This window comes from Malaclemys terrapin, chromosome 2 (genome assembly GCF_027887155.1).
Source record: "Malaclemys terrapin pileata isolate rMalTer1 chromosome 2, rMalTer1.hap1, whole genome shotgun sequence".
NCBI classification, from domain to species: Eukaryota; Metazoa; Chordata; order Testudines; family Emydidae; genus Malaclemys; species Malaclemys terrapin.
This window is the reverse complement of record NC_071506.1, coordinates 56918190-56941425: the sequence shown is the minus strand read 5'-3', so window position 1 is coordinate 56941425 and position 23236 is coordinate 56918190. Positions and strand designations below refer to the sequence as shown.

The following is a 23236-nucleotide window of genomic DNA, read 5'->3' as shown; positions in this document are numbered from 1 at the left end:
AATTTGTGCAGCAAAAATTTTTCTTTAAAAAAATAATAATTTTAACTCAAAAGCTAATAAGGGTCTGGTTAGCCTAACCATATTGGTTGACTGACTGATTTCTAGTGAGTTTTACTTAAAGTTGCTAAAACTAGGAAGCACAGTTTAACAAAAATAAATGAAAGGAAAGGGCTACACAATTTCCCTAAATTCTCTAGAATTTAATAGAGATTAAACCAATGGACTTCTATAGAAATGACTCTATAAACCTACTGATTGAATTTAATAAAGAATATCATAACCTCTCTAAGTTTTTTTAAAATCTGTAGCAGGGATAAAGTTTCCTGTTAAATTCTATACAACAGCCTAAGAGACCTATACAGAAGTTAACATTGTCTATTAAGTTCTAAGGGATTTTTTCATAAGGGTTGAGACTGCTTTCTGCGATGATAAATATTCATGTATGTTATTGCAGTTGGTAAATATCTATTTATCTCCACCTCTATGTTAAATAATAGATAAATACATCCTGGACCCCTGGACAAAACCTAAGTGAACAGGCCATGCACAGAGAATCTCTCCAGGGGTAGTTCAGTACAGAATCCTCTCTCAAGGTAAGGAACACCTGTTAGCTGCTGTTTGTCTGCTATGTGGAGACTTGCATGAGTGGACTGCGTAATTCTGAGGGCACAACTCTTACCCCTGCCAGTCCCAATACCCCATTTTGGTACTGTGCAGAGAGCCACCAGAGGGTGCAGATTGCAGGGTGTAGAAGCCTCCGTCGTCGTCCCCCTCTCCCCCCCCCCCCCGTGCTGCATATGTGCGGCTAGTCCCCTCTGTGCTGCAGACTATTATCATGGTAGTTCTGCTACATTTAGGGCTGCAGTGAGGTGGGTGAGAAGACAGGAGCTGGTCCAGTGAAAAAAAAAAAGAGATGCACAGAGTGGAAACATCCAGCCTGAGGGCTTTGATTTGATATGACATTTATCTCCTCAAGTGAAGTTATCAGGTGTCTTTTTCATGAATGAAGATAAATGTTATAGGCTTAAGCCCTCATGTAAATAGGCATTGAGCAGCTTTGGGCTGCCTCCTCAGTGCATTTACTCTAGGAGATCAGGAGGGAGTTTCATTGTGCAGTGTGGAATGTGAAACGGCAGAATCCTTTTGACTTTTAAATGATTTCAGCTACTAAGATATTTGTTTTTGACAGTAAGACAGTAAGTTCTACACAGAATAAAATGTAATCTTGTGTGTCTTTTTATACATGCATACAAATATAAATACATGTTTTTATGAGGTGAAATATTAGCTGAAAGGATGTAGACCCTTTCCTTTTCTTTCCCTGATATTGCTTGGCATTGAAGGCAGGCAGTTCCAGTACATCACAGGATAGGGCCCAGACATCTTGGAGTTTTTCCACCTGCTGAAGGAAGAAAGGAAATCTTTAAAAAATATAAATATAATAAAATCTCTAGGGATTTTTTACTTTAGCTTTTGTGTTGTAAACAGGATTAAATTCTTGTTCTTACATTTGTAATTAAACTGAAGTTATTTAGAATATAAGAACAGCCATACTGGGTCAGACCAAAGGTCCATTTAGTCCAGCATCCTGTCTTCCGACAGTGGCCAATGCCAGGTGCTTCAGAGGGAATGGACAGAACAGGTAATCATCAAGTGATCCAACCCCTGTTGCCCATTCCTTGCTTCCGGCAAACAGAGGCTATGGACAGGGCCAGCTCTGGCTTTCTGGCTGCCCCAAGCAAAAAAAACAACAACAAAAAACGCAGCGGCCAGAACAGCAAAGCAAAAAAAAAAACAACAACCTGCGGCATGGCTGGAGCCAGGACTCCCTGCCCTGCAGATGTGCCCCAGGTAGCGGGGGGAGTGGGAGGAAGCGGTGGGAGAGAGACAAGGGGGGCGGCCATGGGGCCCCTCCCACCGTGCCCCCTGCCGGGAGAGCTCCGCACCACTCCGCTCTGGGAGGGAAGGATGCGGGCTGCCCTGCTGGACTTCTGGCAAGGCACTCCCGTCCTCCACACCGCTGTCCAGTTCAGAAGAAGGGTCAGGCTGCAGGTAGGAAGACAAGTCTGTTCTCCAGTGGTGGAAAACAAGGATAGCTCTCACCTTCCCCATAAGAGGTCTTTCAGTCTATCTGTTATGTTCTTTTACAGACCCTGTCTATCTAGCCTTGGTTGAGTTTTTTTGGCCCCTTGACTAGTCAGCATATTATCTAAACATAGTGTCTGGTAAATGAGCAAGAGATCATAGGGAAAACTATTCTTTGTGGGAGACTTGTACCACATTATGTGGGGACTACTTGTTTGATATTGGTATTTCCAACTGGGGGTGAAGGGAAGCTGCACTTGTTGAAGGATTCTGCAGCATTAGGCAGTGAATGAAGATGAGCTTGAGGATTATCAGAAACCTGAAGATGCTGGTTGCTGTAATTCATTGGGAATCATGTTCCTGCAGCAACTGAACAGGTAGGCAAAGTGGTGCAGAAGAAGGGGGTCTCTGACAAGATAGAGAGTGATATATATGCCTGCTGTTCCAATGTGCAACCCAAAATATAATGTAAATGGCTAGAACAGAGTCACGTGATGATGTTCAAACATCTGTAAGCCAGTCATTAGTTTCTAGCACTAGAAAACTTGACCAGTTATAATGGCAGTGGAGCTGAACTATTTTTAGTTACATGTCAAACCTTCCTTGGTCAATAAAAGATGCATGGCCAAGAAGTAATGTAATAAATCACATAATACCTAGAGCTGGTATTTCCGTTTCATGGAGGATTTTGATATTTTGAAATTTTGGCTTTGTTTCAATTCAGAGCAAAACCCCAGAATTTCAAAATGCTCTGCAACAAGGGACTGGAGCCACAGAACCCAGAGAGGTCTGCCTAGCAGAATACACCAGATCTGTGGACCCTGGAAGCCGGGACTCCCCAGTGAGTGAGGTGAGCTAGTAGGAAACCAGGCAGAAACCCTCCATCAGAACCATCTTGGCAAACTATTTTTATTTTAGATGAATTGGCAAATTCTCACAAAAATGTTTCACTGGAATTTTTCTGACTTTTTTTCTCTGAAAATACTTTCGGTATTCCCAACTATTTAAATAGAGGCATTGTTCCTACTACCACCAGAAGTACCACCCTTCTCAGTGAGCAACATTACTGCACTTGTCATTATATTCTGATGTGTATATGAGAGTGTAGAAAGGGAGGTATATAGTCACATAAGAAAAATGCTGTATGAATATGCAGTGTGTTGCAAGATTCAATTTATTTTTCTTTTCTAGCTCCAGGAATGGGGAGACCTGTCTAAAGAGGATCCTACTTGAAAATTTGTATTCTCCAAGCTCATTCTCATAAAGACTTTGGTTTCACAGCTGCATCTGTTTCAGAATGGCAGAGAAGGCTCCACAAGCGATGAACAGGAAGTCTTCAAGGTCTACCCTTTCCCTCCCACCAGAACCAGTGGAGATCATTAGGAGCAAAACTTGCTCAAGGAGAGTTAAAATAAATGTAGGTGGGCTCAATCATGAAGTTCTATGGAGGACTTTGGACAGACTCCCAAGGACTCGATTAGGAAAGCTCAGAGACTGCAATACCCATGATTCTCTGCTGGAAGTGTGTGATGACTATAACCTGAATGAGAATGAATATTTCTTTGATCGACACCCAGGGGCTTTCACCTCCATTTTGAATTTCTACAGGACAGGGAAGCTACACATGATGGAAGAAATGTGTGCTCTCTCTTTTGGCCAAGAGCTTGATTTCTGGGGGATTGATGAAATATATTTAGAATCTTGCTGCCAGGCAAGGTATCATCAGAAGAAAGAACAAATGAATGAGGAATTGAGGAGAGAGGCAGAGACAATGCGTGAGAGAGAAGGGGAAGAGTTTGATAATACTTGTTGCCCAGAGAAAAGGAAGAAACTCTGGGACTTGCTAGAGAAACCCAACTCATCCGTGGCTGCAAAGGTAGGGTAAATGACATGCTTAATACAAAAGCACTAGAAAATTAAAAGTACATGACCTGTTTATCTGAAATGCATCAATGACTTTCACTCAAAATGTTTAATATAGAGAAAAACAAGGGTACATGTGATCATGTGAATACACCTGATTAAATGTCTGCTCCAAAGCCCATTGAAATCAATGGAAAACCTCCCATTGACTTCAGTAAGCTTTGAATCAGGCTGAAACACTATAAATATAAACTATAAACCTTCAGAGTTGTTGTATATAAACACAAACACGCACACGTAATGGTATACTGCATGTATGTCTAATCTTTGCCGAGTATAAGTATGAAACACTAGTAGCTTCCTTGCTTATAAAATCATTTTATTTGATTATAAAGAAATGTTTTCTACAACTTCCGAGTGTTCATACTGTTTCCATTAGGGGCATTGTATAGGTTTAAAATGGCTGTCTCTCAATTCATTAATTAAGGACATCTAATAAGTGGCATCAGCTTGACCGTCAGGAGAGTGGTACCAGCAGCCAGAGGGTTGCTTTGTATCTGGCAAATATCACAGCGATATTATCTCTGATAAAAAAACCTTTGAAACCCAGAATAAGTTCTGTATGAATATATAGAATATGCAGAGATAAGGAATCAGATTGTTTCATTAGACTATGTCCCAATCCTCCTGGCTTTATCCAGGCAAAGTAGGCAAATGTACTCCTGATATCAAGGGGAAGTTTACCTTTGTTAAGAAGGCAGGATTGGACTGGAAGGGCCAGATTCTGGTACTGTTACTTACAATAGAAAGCACTTGAGGAGTCCCATTGACTTCAGTGGGACTATTCATGGCATAAGGTACTACTCAATATGAGCAAGACCATCAAAATCTGGCCCTAAATTAATAGCACTTAAACTATACACAAAGGCTTAGTGTACACGTATTGCTTAACTCTGGCTATGCTTTGCCCTCTCACTTGTGGGGTACTAGGTGTCAGTCCTATATTAATAACTTTAAAATATGAAAGTTTATGCAAATTTAAAGCATGGCAACATTTCCATGAATTGGTTAATAATCATTTCGTAATAGTTAGACTTTTTAAAAAGCATATTATTTCTTGTTTTAATTTTTCACCATGGGCTGTATAATTGGATTGAGACTGGACAAAATGTTCTTTAAAGAGTCAAGGCCTGGTGTATAAAGATTTGTAACTAGAGTAAACAGCTGACAGTGAAAAACGAGGGTGTTCTAAAGAATGTTTTAGAAAATACATGCAAATGGGTTTTCTACTTCTGAGAGTAGAGTATTCCGGGCCATATGTTCCTCTCCATTAGGAGGAGCAGAGGGAAGCAGATGGGCATAAGCTGTACCAAAAAAGTCTTGAGGAAGCCATGTTACACAGTGGCATGGTATAGAGGTCATCAGGCTTCCTGCTGCACTTCTGTGATATAGCTGCTATGCAGCCTGCTGGACAGGGCTGAGTCAGTCCCTCAATGCTGCATATTTTCTTTGCAGTGCGGTTAAGTAAGCATGACCTCCCCCTAACCACCAGAAATATGAGTGCTCTTGTGGAGGGGAGAGAGAATGGCAGCACAGCAACAGAGCCAGCATTGCTGCCAGTGGTAGGGAGTGAGAGAGAGAGAGCCAAAGCGCCATAGAACCATATTAGATACGCACATGATGATGGAGGCTGTTGGGTTTGAACTCAGAGATCATTGGCTTACCTGTAGCTCCCTGGCCATGCCTGCTGCCAGAATAATTTTATACTGCTACCTTATGCTTCCCAACAGCTGGACAGTTTTGAGAGGGGAAACGGCATGGATGTTTTCTTGTAGGTTCTGCTCTGAGTTTTCTCATGTCAGAGAGGTGGCAATGGCCCATAGTACTTAATATCCATGAGTCATGCTTCTGCCAGAATATACTGTAAACTAGAAAGCAAGACAATAATGCTGAGCAGATATGGCAAAAGTGAAACCCCAGGTCCTTTCTTCAGTCTATTAGAATGTGTTCTGTTTGGTTTTGCTCTTGATCGTTCTTTTACTTGGTGGTTAATTGTGTGTACATAGAGGGTGTGGGATTTTCATCAATACTCAACATTAGTCTAATTCTGCTCCCATTGAATTCAATAGCAAAACCCTCATTGACCTACATGAGTGGGAACAGCATTAGGCAAACGCTGAGCACTTCTGAAAACCCTGAACAAAGTGTTTATTGACAGCATACTTTACCACTGGTTTGGCCTATTTTGAAGGGCCTGGCAATATATTTGATTTAGGTAAAAAGTGGTACCCACAGTATTAATACCCTGTACAGGCAAGTTTTGAAAATCAAGGTGATTTATTGTTTTTACCTAGTAGGGCTCATATTTGTTTATTTTGCACCTCTTGATTTCCCCCCTCATCTGGCTGAACATGACTCACAGAACATATAGTTTTATTCTATTTGGTTGCAATGAAATGCATAATGTGCTTGTGTGTATGCTGCTATATGAAGCCTATTTGCCTAATTTAAATTGCCTTCTATATGACTTATTGCCCATTTTGTGTGATTCTTGGTTGGTAACTTGAACTAAAGCATATTATACAGTTGGAGTTGCCTTTCAGTTGTCCTCAGCTAGTGAATACATTATATGTAAATATTCAGTGGGTCAAAATCTGATCAATTACTCCCATGGAAGTTATGGTTGAATAATGTAAATGAGAGCAGAAATTGTCCCAATGGGCCTAGGCCAGGGGTTCCAAACTTGGTTCGCGGCTTGTTCAGGGTAAGCCTCTGGCGGGCCGCGAGATGCTTTATTTACCTGAGCGTCTGCAGGTACGGTGCGGGCTGGGCCACTGCTTCCCGCAGCTCCCATTGGCCAGGAACAGCGAACCGCAGCCACTGGGAGCTGCGAGCGGTTGTACCTGTGGACGTTCAGATAAACAAAGCGTCTTGCGGCCTGCCAGGGGCTTACCCTGAACAAGCCGCGAACCAAGTTTGGGAACCCCTGGCCTAGTCTAATAGAGAAGGTTCAGAGAAGAGCCACGAGAATGATGGCTTATAGCAGAGGTTCTCAAACTGGGGGTCAGGACCCCTCAGGGTGTTGCGAGGTTCTTACATGGAGGGACCGTGAGCTGTCAGCCTCCATCCCAAACCCCGCTTTGACTCCAGCATTTATAATGGTGTTAAATATATTAAAAAGTGTTTTTAATTTATAAGGGGAGGGGTTTCGCACTCAGAAGCTTGCTATGTGAAAGGGGTCACCAGTACAACAGTTTGAGAACCACTGGCTTATAGTAATAGACTCAAGGAGCTCAATTTATTTGGCTTAACAAAGAGAAGGTTAATGCGTGTCTTGGTTAGATTCCATAAATAGCTACATATTTGATCATGGGCTCTTCAGTCTAACAGAGAAAGGTATAACACGATCCAGTGGCTGGAAGTTGAAGCTAGACAAATTCAGACTGAAAATAAGGCATACATTTTTAACAGTGAGGGTAATTAACTATTGGAATGATTTACCAAGGGTTGTGGTGGATTCTCCATTACTGACAGTTTTTAAATCAAGATTATTTTATGGAGATGGGGAATCTCCATCTTTAAAGGTTTTTAAGAACAGGTTAGACAAACACCTGGTTTAGATAATACTTAGTCCTCACAGCAGGGGACTGGATTAGATGACTTACTGAGATCCCTTCCAGTCCTACATTTCTATGATTCTATGATTCATTTCTATGACTGCATGTTTTTCTAAAAGATCTGCTCTGGGAATTATTTGGGGGAGTTGTCTCACCTGTGTTATAGAGGAGGTCAGACAAGATGATCAAAATGGTCCCTTCTGGCCTTGGAGTCTATGAAACGTTAGAAAATGAAGAACTAGCCTCATATAAACCAAGATATACTGAAATTGGTATACATTATGTGCTTTAATACAATATGCTGTTGATTGGATACCATATTAGGATATATGGCATGATCCTCATCTAAGGTAAAAAATTCAAATTTCAGCACTTTGTTTTAATGGGCAGCAGGTTTAAAACAAATAAAAGGAAGTTCTTCTGCACAAGGAGGTTGTGAAGGATAGGACTATAACAGGGTTTAAAAGAGAACTAGATAAATTCATGGAGGTTAAGTCCATTAATAGCTATTAGCCAGGATGGGTAAGGAATGGTGTCCCTAGCCTCTGTTTGTCAGAGGGTGGAGATGGATGGCAGGAGAGAGATCACTTGATCATTACTTGTTAGGGTCACTCCCTCTGGGGCACCTGGAATTGGCCACTGTTGGTAGACTGGATACTGGGCTGGATGGACCTTTGGTCTGACCCAGTATGGCCATTCTTATTTTCTTACGTTTAAAGTGTAATTACATATTCACGCAGCAAATTATTAATTTATCCTGAAACAAGGGGCAAGAAGCTGTACTGGATAAACTCATTCCCTCTGTAGAAGGAAAATAGAAAAATTATTGTCTTTGTTGATCCAGTATCACTACAACAGCATGTTGCATCGCTATCTAGTTATATGTTTAGGATCCAAGCCCCCAGACTGGACATGTCATTGAGATGACTTGCTGAATTCCCAGGGAAAAGCCAGTCAGAACAGCATTGGTGTCATCTTGGCAAAGGACAGCTTGTCTGTCTTCTTGTTCAGAGGTGAAGTTTCTCTTTGTAAGGGAAACAATTAAGGGATTTTTAGAATGGAAAATCAAGAACAACATATGGAAATATCATTCAGCATAAACCTAAAACATATTGTTAGTTTGCTATCTTTCAAAGAAATATGAAAAAGAATATCATATTCATTTAATCTACCAATATCTGCATCCTCATTCAGATACTTCATTGCACCTTAGCAGTTGACATGAACAGATTGTTGTTGAATCTATTTCTTACACAGTGTGGGATAAACACTGAGGACTCAGTTTGGCTTTTTGGGTGTTTTTTGCCAGTTATCAAACATAATAAAATCCCTATGGGTTTGATCCAAAGCCTATTGAAATTAAAGGGAGTCTTTACATTGAATTCAATGGGCTTTTGATCAGGCATTATGGGAAAATCACACCCATTAATTTTCCATGTCTTTGGAATGAAAATGGATGTCATGTGAAACATTTATACAAATTCCTTTGCACGTCATATATTAACCCCTTGTTTGCCAAGCAGAGTGTTAGCCCAGTGGCCAAGCCACGTTAATGCTGCACTATTGATTTTCAGAGTGTAGAGTTGAAGAATGAATAATATATGCTGCTTAGCTAGTTGTACACAGTGCAATGGCGAGTTATTATGCAAGAAAAATAATGTATTATCAAATGGATGTTTCTATTACAAATTTCAGAGCTATCATGAGAATGGAAGAAGATACATTTCTTTACATTTACATCTTGAGTTATGCAGCCCAGACAAAATGTCTTTGCGTCCTCTGTTTTTATGTTAGGCTTAGGGTGTATAATGCTCTAGGTCAGCATGGTTACACTAATAACAATAATGCAATATCCACAAGACCCTATATTAAGGCTCTTTTTGCCCCCAGTCCTCAAAAGCTGTGTTATTCCTGTGTGCTCTCTTGTCTAATTACAGACCTAGGATGAAGGAGACAGGGAAATGAGATTCTTCCTCCTTCTTAAAAGGATAGGCACCGCTTCTGTACTAATATTTATTCCTGAATTTTCACAAGAGTTTGGTTACCTCAGTACCTGACAGCTTGTGTTGAAAATGAGTGTTTTAATAACTGTTGGTCTGATTTTATTGATGATCCATAGATGGACTTACTATTGACCTCTAATTCCCACTGAGTTCATTGGGAATTCTGTCATGAAGTGGCTACAGAACCGTCCCCCATGCCTTTATCTGAATGCATTGCTGTTACGTCTTTGTCCTCATTCCCAGTACCACTGCCTTTAAGACACAATACTTCCAAAAATGAAGTTATGGCAAAGCAGATCCATGATGCAGCAGATCTGTTTGGGAGATTGGATGGATGCTCATGGATTATAGGCATTTTACCATCAGTTCATCCTTTATTTCAATCAGGACATTTTCCATCTTCACTTATAAGCAAATCTCATTTTCTGTGCAAATCTTTAATGGCAGCCAATGTGACTGTAAAACAAAGAGATTATATTTTATCCTTGTCATTAAAATTTAATAACTAAAGTATTTTAAAGTCTTGAAAGCTAAGTGCGTTTATTGCTATGCCAATATATATCATATCAAGGAACACAACGAATTGGTAGTAGTTAATTGATTTTGTTTTAAAAGCTTGTATATGCTGACTACTGAGTTGGTCATTAAAAGATTATTTACCTTCTGAAGTTTGCGCATGAAGTATCATGTAACTCATGATTCAGCATTTTTGATCAGCATAAATATCAAGAAAAACAGGGCTGCCATTTGATCTGTCCTGTTTTGGCGTTTTAATACCTTCCGTTACATAAGGGTTCCTTCAGGTCATGTGATGTTGTCTATGGTACTGTAAGTTCTTTCTGAGAAACAGAACTTGCTAACTGTTGATATTGGAATAACACAAATATAATGTCTTTTGAAAGTAACCTGTTGGGTATCAGCAGTTAACTTTTAGTAATTCTGGTGTTTCAAGTATGAAAGCTATTCTGGGGCAGAGCTACAGTGAGCCAAATCCAGATAATCTATCACTGACTTCAAACAGCCGCACCAGGGAATATCTCCATTCATTAAATGTGCAGGGGAAAAGGATCTTTCACATCACGAGCAATGAAAACTGACTTCACTGACTCTCCAGTCCTTGTTTATTAGCTCTCTCACAAGAAAACCATACTTCTGCTGGACAGGAAAATGCAAAGGGCTTGATTGTGAAAAAAAAAGGAATACCTAGAAAAAAAGGAACAGGTTAATATGTTCTACATACTTTGTGTTAAACTTTGGCCGGTGGTATTTTCCTGTGCGAGGAAAGGAAAGTGGGGGGGAAATGCCTAGAGAGCTTTTTCTCTCACCGTTCACACAGGCAAACAGGAGCTTTCTGTAGTGCAGTGGATTACACAGATTCACCATTGGATGCAGCTCATTCCATAAAGCAGGATACCTCTTGTGTTGGTTTCATGAAAGAGCAAGACACTTATTCCATACTAGCCACCTCTGCTAAGGGCAGGATTTAGCCCTGTATTGTTTGCTTTGCCACCATTCTTCTTCTTCTATTTCTGACAGTTGTACTGACAAATTACAGATAGCCCAGCAGTGCTCTGTACCTCTGGATCACACTGTTTTCCAGTTAGGATTGTAGCATTTTACAGAATATGGCATGCCCCTCAGTCAACTCCAAGGCATATCACAAGTTGGCTTTTCAGGTCTGACATGTTACCTAAATTGTGTCATGCCTCAGTGGAAAAAACAGAATGTTATGCCTTTCACTTCAACAGGAGGAAGGTCACATGTCCCAAAAGGCTGCAGACCCCTTGCATATTTTTATAAGCAGTTGTCATTGTGTTGTGTTCTCTCAGGCATGATGTTTGAAAACAGTTAAGTAACATTAAGAGTTATATTAACAAATAGCAATGAATTATACACAGGTGATATTTTAATTGAAGATTATCAATACTACATCTATCACATATCAAGTATCAGGGGGTAGCCGCGTTAGTCTGTATCTACAAAAACAACAAGGAGTCTGGTGGCACCTTAAAGACTATGCCCAAATAGATCTGTTAGTCTTTAAGGTGCCACCAGACTCCTTGTTGTTTTTACATCTATCACAGATGACGAACTACACAGAGTATATAGCTGAATGTACGCCACATGCAGATTCGGGGCTCAGAGCATAACAAATCCATATGATGTCCCTGAGTGCTGGCTTTTGCATTTGGCTCTCTGATTTGTGTATAAGATGGGTGATAGCACAAGAGGGCAGATGGCTCCTAAATGACTATGCAGCTAAAGAGGTTCCTGTGTGTTGCTTCTTCCAGCAAGAAAATGACATTTGTCCTGACACACGTTGGACTCACGTGTGCTCTTTTTTTTATGGGAGTATGTGAATATCTGATGCCTAGTGCTGAGCCCTGGAAGCACTCAACTCTCTAGACATTTGAGGACAGGCATGTGAGACTTTCACCATTGTTTTTAAAATGCCTTTGGAAGCAAAACAGAATCCCAGTAGAGCTACCTCTATAAGTGGAGACCACAATCTGCTCCTCATATGCATTGGTAATTCTGGTAATTGTGATCCATACATGTGAAAATCACAAGCCCAGATTCTCAGCTGGCGTAAATTAGTGTAATTCTATTGAAACCCAGGGAACATTACTCATTTACATCAATTGAGACGCTGGTCCTCAATTCAGAATCTAACCCTAAAGTTAAAGTGCATATTGTACTTTCCATCTCGTTAGAATGCAGGCTGTGAACTAATGCTAGATGTGATACATTTTGATAGTTTTAAGAAGCAAAGGAAGTTTAAGAAGAAAGTTTAGTGCTGGATCAATAAAATCTTCATATTATTGACAAACAACCCCCTATTTATAAGACTTGTATAGAATAAGCAGGAATCATTTTAGGGACTGCTAGAGGTTCTGATTATAGATAGTCCACCACATGTAGACCCTACCAGACAAACCTATTTGTCAGAATAACACTTTCAACAAAGCAGTTTTTGTTTAAATTCACAACAATGCAATAGTGTGTACCTATCAGAGGCCTAGCAAAGTTGTGTCTAAGAATTGAGAACAGATGGGGAAAAGAGTAGAAGGCCATGTAAAAGGTTTACTTTGGGGACATAAAACTGCTCCAAATCTTGTTTGTTTTCTTGTCAAATTTCAGCTACTTATTATTGACAGTCATTCATGAATCGTAAATGTTATTCCAAAGTTTAGAGATTGACACCCCAAGATTGGAGGACGTTTGGATCGGAATTAAGGTGGCCCCTGCTTCACTGTCATTATGTTTGGGCAGATCTGAGTCTAAACTTTGTGCCTCAGGTTCATCTGTACCCTAAGAAATGTTTAATGAATAGTGCTTGTTAAAAGTGGCATTTTCCACTCCACTAGACTCCTACCTGAAAGCTCTCACTCCACTCGGCTAATACAAAAACTTGCTTAGATTACCTAACAGATTTTCTATTCTGTCCTCTAATAAGTAATTTAACAAACCAACAGCTGCAAAGTTAATCACGGAATGGCTCTTAGAAGTCAGTTGTTCCCCAAGGTGGTTGTGAATTTCACTGCAGGACACTGGAGGACATTGTCACCTAAGCTTCAGTGTTTTCACTCATCTTTCATTGAGTCCCTCCTGATGCAACCACAAGGGTTGGATACCGCTTAAAATAGCCTAGGTATAGCACATGCCAGAACTATCCCAAGGGCAGCCAAGTAATAGTAATACAGTTCCGGATGTCGTCAGTCATTTGCAGGATGCCCCCTGGATGAGAGGAGTGATGACATTCCTTGCATTGTACAATGCTCAATTCAACTTTACTTTGCTTATTGTAATATCATGCCAGGTGATATTTTTAGAGAATTCATGGGACAATCTCAAATCTGAATGACTCACTTCTTATCAAAGTTTTCTAAATCAATTAAGATGTTTACATGGCAATAGAATGAGACATCAAAAGAAGTTTTGTTCTAAACTTATGTTTCAAAGACAGCCTCATTTTCAGATATCTTCATTCCAGAGCATTGTAATCCCCACATTATGTTTGTTTAATTCTTAGGCTGATCAGTCTGCTCTGTTTTGTGAAATGTATGGTTTTGCTGGAGTGCAATGATTCTTTGCTTACCATGACTACATTTAAAAGGCAAAGTCTGTCGTTAGTCAGCAGATTATAACTGGATACTGAAGAGAACAAAAGTAGATGAGCATCCAGTACTTGCCATAGGCTTGTTTTTGGAACCAACAGTGATCTCATTTTCTATTTCTACTTCTAGCAGTTTCACAAGTGCATAAAGTCCTGGCTGCAATTATATGCAATGGCATCACTTTCCAGAAAACTCACCTATTCTCCTTTACATTTTTCAGGTATAAATTCCAGAGTAACCTTGAAGTGTAAGCTCCAAGTTAAAAACATTTCCAAGTGTCTGAGCTCATTGCACACAAAATCCGCATGATTATCAAGGCCTCAGTATCTTATCCATAGCCTACTGAAGTCCATGAAAAACCTATCATGGAATTCAGTGGGTTTTGGATCAGGCCCTAGCTTCATTTAACATGCAAGAGCAAAGCACTGAATATTTAAAAGGAAAACAAAGGTGCATGACCCAGTCCTGCATTCACTGAACATCCCAAACTCCTATGAAATTCACTGTGAGTTCAGATGCACAAAGAATGCAAGCAGGCTCATAGGGCTTTATCCCACAAGGCGCCAAGTGCTCTGGAATGAAGATGTCTGAAAATGAGGCTAAGCCTTTGAAACATAAGTTTAGAACAAAACTTCTTTTGATGTCTCATTTTATTGAAAATGTCAAGAAGAGAAGGAATTCCTAGTGGAGCACAATTTTAAACATTTCTCTTCGGTTGTCACTTATTTCTTAGGCCTCAATCCTGCAAACACTAAATCACATTTACACATCAGTATTCCCATTGGCACATCACATGCCCATGCTTAAAAGCGCTATTGAATCAGGCCCAGAGGGTTCCATGCCTTGCAGGATTGAGCTATCAGTTTACAAAGTTGTATGTACACAAGCTTACTAGTCATTAAATACAGGTATTTAGTGATATGAGTTAACGTCCGTCATGGATTTACTAAAAAGATGTGGAGCACAATCCATCTGTTGTAACTATTAATTTTAAGGGATTTATAATAGGACTGAATTTGGCCATGATAATTATTTAATGTTTGTATTATAGGAATACCCATGGGTTCCATTTAAGTATACACAGATTTGTCTCTTGTTTTGCAACACTGATACTCCATAGCATTCTGTTCAATAAGTTTGACTGTAAATAAGTCTTCATTGTACTGGGTGGTATAGAAACACATACACACAAGTATGGTCACTGCCCCAAAGTCAATGGAACTGTCGATGTGTAAAGTTAAATGTTCTTTAGTGTTTGCAGGATTGTCACCTAAAGAAATAAATGACCTATGAAGAGCAATTTTTAAAATTGTGCTCCAATAGGAACTTATTTTTTTCTTGCCATTTTCAGTCATCTAGTTTGCTCAGCAGTTGTATCTTTTGACAATTTTTATCTCATGAGTTAAGCCTCTCTGGATTTTTTTACAATGCATTATGCAACTTTGAGTCTGTTATTCTATTATTTTAGATCAGGGATGGTCTAGATAGTATTTGGTCCTGCCATGCGGGCAGGGGACTGGACTCGATGACCTCTCGAGGTCCCTTCCAGTCCTAGAATCTATGAATCTATGAATCTATACACAAACAGGCTAAAGGCCAAGCAGTTCAGATTTATGAAGGAACCTGATTAGAGCTTAGTCAATTTAGATCAGTTACTCTGAAAATGCAAACCTGCAAGCCTCTTTAAAAGTCTAAGAATAGTTCTTCAGAAGGGTTCCAAAAATCTAGATTTGGATTTCTTCACATTAGTAAATGATGAATGAGGGTTTTAAATAAGAAGAGCAGGATGCAGTGTTTTATGCTATGGGTAAGACGATCAGTATAAAAATACTTAAAAATTTGAGAAAAAACTTGGTTCATTCTTGACAGGAAATAGAGTGAAAGGTCAGTACATTTCTATTGTTTACGTCCCCAGAGGTTAACATAATGACATCTGGAATACAGTTAAACAAAGCTAACTGATCAGATTGCATGTTAGAGTGCATCCACAGTGGCTGCAGTGAGTTAAAGGAAAGGCTCTTGTCATTTTCAATAAAATATAGGCTTTTCTGGACTTTTAAGTTCATTTTCCTTTAAATAAATGATTTCAAAGAAAATATCTGTATTGGCCTATACTGAGGTGGTGTGGAGACTGCTTTGAATGCTTTCACTCTAACAGTCTATGTATTAACTTCTTGTGCTGGTGAATATGGTCTTGTGGTTAAGGCATGCACCTAGAGGGAATAGATCTGGGATATAGTTCTAGCTGGTCAGAAAATGGGGGCGGGGTCACCCAAAGAAAATGTTGACTTTTAGATGAAAAATCAAAAACCAGAATAATTGAGTTAGAAAAGGCTGCTGTGTTGCCTCATGGGAATTGTCATTTGGGTGTCTAATGCTCCCATTCTCCTCTATGGGCTGGGCTCCCTAGTAGAACTACATTGTCCATGATAATACGGGATCTCCCCTGTTGGTAAGAGGAAGCAATACATTATGGGAGATGTAGTACATAGGGAGACCAGTCCATAGAAAAGAATGAGGACATAAGTTTTCAGATGCTCAGTTTTTCAACAAAAGAAATAAAATTTTCCATGGACAGGAGACCCATTTCATTCCATCAAAAAATAGTTTTAATGGAGAATTTTGATCAGAACTAGTTGTAGCCCTGTGGGACCTTGGTCAAATCACCTAAACTCTGTTTCAGTTCTGCCACCTGTAAAATTGGGATAGTAACACTGCCCTAAACACAGGAATGTTGAGGGCTTAATTTGTTAATACATATAATATTTCTAAGAGCTTTTAGGTCCTCAAAGTACATAGTGCTCAATATTCACTTGGTCAGAATTCATCTTTCAGGTCACTCAATTTTTATATTTGCCTCAACAGATGTCAATGTCTGCTTATTGTACTCTGAATTTTATTATGCTCAGTTACATTGTACTGTATAGTGCTGAAGTGGATATGCATGTTTTTGATACTATACTATATGAAGGACATTAACCCAAAGCACTTTGTAGTTGCTGCCATCATGAGATGCTGAATAATTCCATTTAGTTCTTACATGGTTGAATCTAGTAAAAATGAACATAATCTAGTTGTCGTGACTTGTTTTGTACATGTACATTTTGATGAAAAACATATTCAAGAGAAATATTATTTTGATTAGAATAACATAGATGAGAGATTTCAGATCAAGAGGAATTTTGTTATATAAACTTACTATAAACAGAATAGAGGGGGTTCAGAATGGAAAAGGCTTCACTGTATTAACTATAGCATGATACTGTGACACTACAATTCTTATGTCACTGGTAATAGTGACAACTGTGTGGAACATAAGATGCCTTAAATCAATCTCTCTCTCTCTCTCTCTCTCTCTCTCTCCTTTTTGCCTGCTAACAAATCTCCATCCCTCTGAAGAGAGAGCTAGTCTGGATTGCTATTTTTTTTCCTCTGAGGCTGATCTTGTATTTATTTTAAAAATTTTGTTTTATGGGGTATGAAACTGCAAACATAAAATTGCACCTGATAATGTATATGATACATGCCTATGGCAACGTTAGTCATATTAAATGTAACCTTAGCATTTATAATAAATGTAACCCCAGCATCATCACAGGCATCTATTCCTTTGTTTAACATGTTTAAAAACCTCCTGGATGCCTGAAGAGAAAGCTTTTGTGACAAAGGAATGGTTAACAGAACACAAACACTGTTAAAAACAAATTTGCTGCCAGTCTTTCATTGAGGCATCCTCCCTTAGGGCTTCTCTAGAAAGGGGTTGTGCATCTGTAAACTGCACTGTTCAGGCATAGATGTCTTCTGGGTGTTCAATGAAGCTGAAAGGCAATATGCAAGCTAAAGGAGATTCCACATCAGTCACTGCAAGCAGGAGGCAGAGCAATAATTCCCTCTGCTGCTTTTTCCCCTCCTCCCTTCTTTTTTAGAAAAGATAGGAATTAAATCCACAAGCTCAGTACCTCTGCACATTACATGATTATGTAAAAAGGATGTTATCCGTCAGAATCTAGGTTGAAACTATCAAAGCAAAGTATTCTTTTAAGGGAGGAAAAATCCTTTGGGTGTATAAGCTAACTATAGCTTCTTGGGAAATCCCCGTGACAGTCAATTTGCATGCAGCAATCTACATATTAATGATTTCTCATTCAGTGGTGTCTATTGATTAAAGATGAACTGCAGAAAAAGGAGGGAAATAGGGGGAGAACTGCTTTTCTTTGAAGGCAAATACATTTACTGCCTGAAAAACCATTAAAGCTACAATAAAGGGCCTGACTAATGCCTGCAAAAGTAAGGATATTTTTAGTAAAGGCTTCCTCTTCAGCCCTTACTGTCCCTGTTGTGCCTATATATGTATGAGATGTTACGTTCCTTTCCCTATTGAATATACACAGCTGTGCCTATGGGGAAAAAAACAGTGTGAAAACAGCTCTGTGTTTCCCTGTTTTCTGGAGGGCTAAGGGGAAATACAATTTTTCTTTTTTAAAATTGTTGTTCTTAAATTTCTCCAGGCTGAGACCTTGTGTGCCAAAGTCCAACCTACACGGGATTTTGAGAAAAGCCTCCCAAGAGAGTTATAACAGGAAAGTTGTCAGACTATTGACTATAGGGGCACTGCTATACATTTGATTCAGTGCATGAGAAAAACTTGTACATTTTTCAGTGGATGAAAAAGCCTGATACATTTTTATACAATGATGTCAAATACTTTGGCATTCCGTGTTTGGTGAGTTGTCACAGATAAGGTAGATTTCCTGGGCTTAAAAGGGCTATTTTGGAATACAGTTGCTGTAAAAGGAGATTTACAGTACTGTAAAAAAATGGAACTGAGTTAATGGATGAAAAAGAAAAGTAAAGTAAAGGGCCCGATTGTGTCTGAACAGGAGTTTTCCACCTTCCCCCAAAATGTGTAGTAGTGGACCTGCTCCCTTGTGCCTGCTGGGAATGCCGAAAGACACTGTGCCTTGCATACAGAGATTGGCCACAGTTTCAGCCATTGCACTCCCCTGCGCATAAGGAATCAAGGATCTTTCCAAGCTGACTCTGCTAGTGGTGCCAGCCCCTCCAAAAGGGGCAAGAAGCAGACAGAGCCTGTGGCCTGCACTCTCCTACCAACCAGTATTGTTACCTGCAAAAATCTAGGGCACCCCGCCTATACCTTACCAAGGGCTCAAGGCGTGACCTGATCAATTTAGGGCACCCCACTTATACCCTACTGAGGGCTCAAGGCGTGACCCAATCAATTTAGACATCCCCACCCTTTCCCTTCCAACGGCCCAGGGTATAAGGCACCTATTCTTATCCACGGGGCTCAGGAAGAAACCTGGTCAATTTAAGCACCCGCCCTTTCCCTCAGGGCTCTACGGATCTGTGGAACCTTCTCCCAGTGAAAGAGACTTAGATAGCTGTGCTCTAAACATCTATCTATTAGCAACACACAGAGAATATATATACCAGTCCCAACCAGTCACTCAATGGCCAGTCAGGGTGCATTCATCTGGGGGTTCCTGGTGATGCCTCTGCACGTCATGGTCATGCAGAGGTTTTCAGAGTTCTAGTAGCTTGATGTTGAACTGCAGTCTGGAAATGGTTCCCAAAGAGCATTGTTTTTCATTTACATTATATAGGTAAAACTAGCTACCTCCTTCAAATTTACTAAAGCTATCACATTATCCCACACTCCTAAATAACAGAAATTTTAACCAATTACACACTGACACCTATGTGTCCTCCTTCCTGCCCAAGTTTTTACATTTTATCTTTCATACCTAAACTGTAACTTAGTTTTGACCCGCTCTGTTTATGCAGATGATCAGCATAAAAATGCTGGTTAGAGCATACCTTACCATTTGTTGAGTCTCTTTCTGTATCTTCCCTAATTTTCCAGCCCCTGGATGTCTCTACTTTAAAACCTTGGTGGTTATAACTCTCCTTAGGGACATTTCTGAGGTGGGGGTGCTTATCAGCAGCAGAACATTGTTTTTTATTTTATTTTAGTGGGGAACTCCCTGAGTTTTATCCAAAGCTGGTTTAATGTGGAGGTGGGGGGTTGATCAGGTCTCAGGCCTACAGTATTGCTGACTTTTCACAGTCAGAACAGTATGCTGCACCCTCTCAAGATGTGTAACAGCAGATGTGTTGCCACTGTGCACCTGGAGTGCTCTCTGGGGCAATTCAATCACAGTCCACAGACACAGGCCAGTGCCTGAAAGTCCCATCTGTATTGGGGGAGGGATAGTTCAGTGGTTTGAGCATTGGCCTGCTAAACCCAGGGTTGTGAGTTCAATCCTTGAGGGGGCCACTTAGGGGTCTGGGGCAAAATCAGTACTTGGTCCTGCTAGTGAAGGCAAGGGGCTGGATTCAATGACCTTTCAAGGTCCCTTCCAGTTCTAGGAGATGGGATATTTCCATTTATTTAATTGCCCTACACCAAAGAAATTTTAAACTAGATCTGTGGACAGATTCCAGATTGGTTGGGATAGCATCAGTTATGTTTGGGTGTAGGACCTATTGTTTCATCCTGTACTGAAAAACCTAATCCTTCCATCACTGAATTTAGCTAAGGACCCGGCACTGTTTCATATAATAAGGATTTAAGAAAAATGGAATGGACAATCAAGGTTAGTGGATGACTTCCCTAATGCCAGCAGGGGAGGAGATGAGACCAAGGAGCAGGGAGGAGACAAGAGTGGGAAAGTAACTGGATATCTTAGTATGCTGAAATCCTGATGTGCATCAGGGATTTGGCAGATAAAGCCTGTTGGTGGCTATATTGTTCAGCTCTCTTCCCAGACTCCCCTACTTCCCCACTGCTGGTTCCTGTTGAGAGGACTGGCCTTGAAGGAGGAAGCCAACAGCCTAGAGCAGTCTCCCCATCTCCTGGATAATTGGGGATGCTAGTTCTGCTAACTTTCTCCCACAAGACCTTCAGATAATCAAAGTTGTGTTTTCGGAAGTAAAACAGGCCACATCTCCGTTGACCAGGGAAAGCAAGAGTCCCATTTCTTTTCCTAATAGGGTTTTAATGACAGGGAATGACACAGCTCCAGCACGCTTTCCAGAAAGTTTCAGGATCAAACATACCACTCTCACTGTCACTTACTGTTGCAATCAAACATAATGTCCGGTATATAATATCCCTAGTGTCATGAACTGCCCAGGAACACAGGCATTTTTCAGTATGATCTGTGAATACTATGGATTTGGGATATTGCAGCAGCCACATTCTTATGCTGCATGGAAGTGGAAAGAAATGTAATTTCTAACACGAGTTGCTTCTTTTAGCTGTTGAGAAGGGGGTGCCATATGCCATGTTTTCCATTGTTTCATCATTTACAACATCATAATCACGTATGTTCCTGTGTCATCAGTACTTTTGATCCATAAGCCTGTGTAATTCCAATTCGGAATCCTGACACGTTCTGTTCAGAATCTCACAGGTTCCCGATCACATCTATTTCTTTGCTCGTTATTACAGATTGGGGATTTTTGTCTGGGTTTTTTACACCTGTGTGTCTCCAAGGAGCTCATTTATAACACTATATTCAATATAAAGCTACCTTACTTTATTAAAGCCCTCATAATACCCTAGTTATAACTAAAGCTCTTTGTAAGAATGAAAGTACAGGACTTTCAAATATTGTATTTGCTCTCTCGATCGCTCTTCCCCCCCCCCCCCCCCTTGCAGTAGTTTCACAATGCACAGTGGACAAAAAAAAATAAACAAATTGTTCACAAACCACTCTGATCTAGTTTGTAAATTAGCACAGTGGGTACTAATCCAGGTACACTGCAGAGTTAGTAGTTAGGTTACTTTTCAAGGTAAACCACTTTATGGCTCAAATCTTTCTACCAAGTGTTTTGGGATTTACAAAGTATAACTAGGCTCTGGTAATTACCCAGCAGTTATTTAACCTTAGCAGAATCAATTCCAGGTTACATTCAGCAGTGTGTACTTTTGAAGTACTGTGTGTCACAGATGAAAACCCACTATTGCTTTGCTAATCTGTTGAATTTTCTTGAAAACAAAACACACAGTTCATAAGGAAAGAGTAAGTACTACTAAATTCCTTCGTGTAAAAATGGTTCTTCCTTCACCTAAGCCTACATTGCTATTAGCAGTAGCTCTAAATGAAGGCTGCCATGAAACAAAACTCATGCTTTCGAGTGCAAAGGAAAAACTCATTGTGTCACATGAATGACCTTTAAAATTCAGAACACTTTAAATAATGAGTATATTATCTACCAAATCATCGGGAGCTTTTTGGTTCAAGTTGCAATGAGTGCTGGGTACAAATGGAAGGTGGCAGTTGATTAGGGTCTGATGTGACAGTTCTCCAATATGCCATCATTTAACTTCTGGCAAAGGGCAGCAGGAGAGTGACAGCTATTTAATAACAATGAGAAAGGGCTCATATGTAATCTGATTGTGTTACTGCTTCTATGAATTCTTAACAATGTTTCCCTAGACTTTATAGCTCAGATTTTCAGAGTAAGCAGGGAACAATTGTATGCATATGTTTGCTCAAATGCAAGTTATTTGCATAAATACCCAATTTGCATACACATAACAGGTATTTGCATATAGTGAGGTAGGTACCTATTAGGCCATGTACACATGCAGATACCTGATTTGCATGTACATGAGAGGGAATTTGCACCGTACCTCTCAATCTGCAAAGGCCCAAATGAGGGACACAAATAAAGTATCCATGATAAGAAGCTTGCAATGATTTGAGGATCTCTGCCATTAGCAAAAATAACTCCCTGTATAATTGTAGTGTCATGATTCTTTATTTTTTATTAAAATTATTTTCAACAAGACACCAGATTTTTTTAGCATTATTTTGAGTCTGTAATGAGGGATTTAGACACAATCACCTGACCCTAATTTACATTACTGTATTTATCTGAGCATGTCACAATTTTTAACTAATTTATGCTTATAGCAGTCCTGTGAGGTAGTATTATCCCCATTTTACAGGTGGGGAACTGAGGCATAAAGAGACTAAGTTACTTGTCCGGTGTCATACAAGGAGTGTGTAGCAGATATGGTAATTGAACACAGCTCTCCTGAGGCCAAACCTAGCACTCTAACCACTAGACTATCCTTCCTATTTGGGCAAACACGAGCCTACATGTTTCAGACATAACCTGGACACAGTTTATCCTCACTGACCATAGCCAATCAAATTATGTTTCCATTTATAATTTTTGGCAGAGATTTTTTAAAGCTACCTAAGGGATTAGTACATCCCGTTCCTATTAAATTTAATAGGAATTGGGTGTCCAAATTCCACAGGCAATCTCAGCCTTTGTATTTTTTGGGTATGTGTCATGGAGTTTAAGGCCAGAAGGGACCACAAGCTCATCTAATCAGACCACCTGTGTACCACAGGCCACCAACACCACCCAGGCCCCTCACACTAAATCCAACAACTGCGTGTGTGTGTCTGCATGCACACATGTGTCTTGGCCACATAGTTCATTTGTCCAACCTGAGGTTATTGTTTAAAAGAAAGTGCTGTAGATTACATTATACTTGTCTAATTTA

At 39.9% G+C, this 23236-nt stretch overlaps 1 protein-coding gene across 1 annotated transcript in view; it reads left to right on the top strand.

Moving 5' to 3' along the window:
- The first annotated feature begins 3378 nt into the window (after positions 1-3378).
- Positions 3379-23236, top strand: part of KCNB2 (potassium voltage-gated channel subfamily B member 2) — a 253748-nt gene continuing 233890 nt past the window's right edge. The window contains exon 1 of the mRNA XM_054020132.1: positions 3379-3961. Within this exon, the coding sequence (XP_053876107.1) occupies positions 3383-3961 (579 nt within the window). The 5' untranslated portion in view covers positions 3379-3382. The remainder of the gene's footprint in view (positions 3962-23236) is intronic.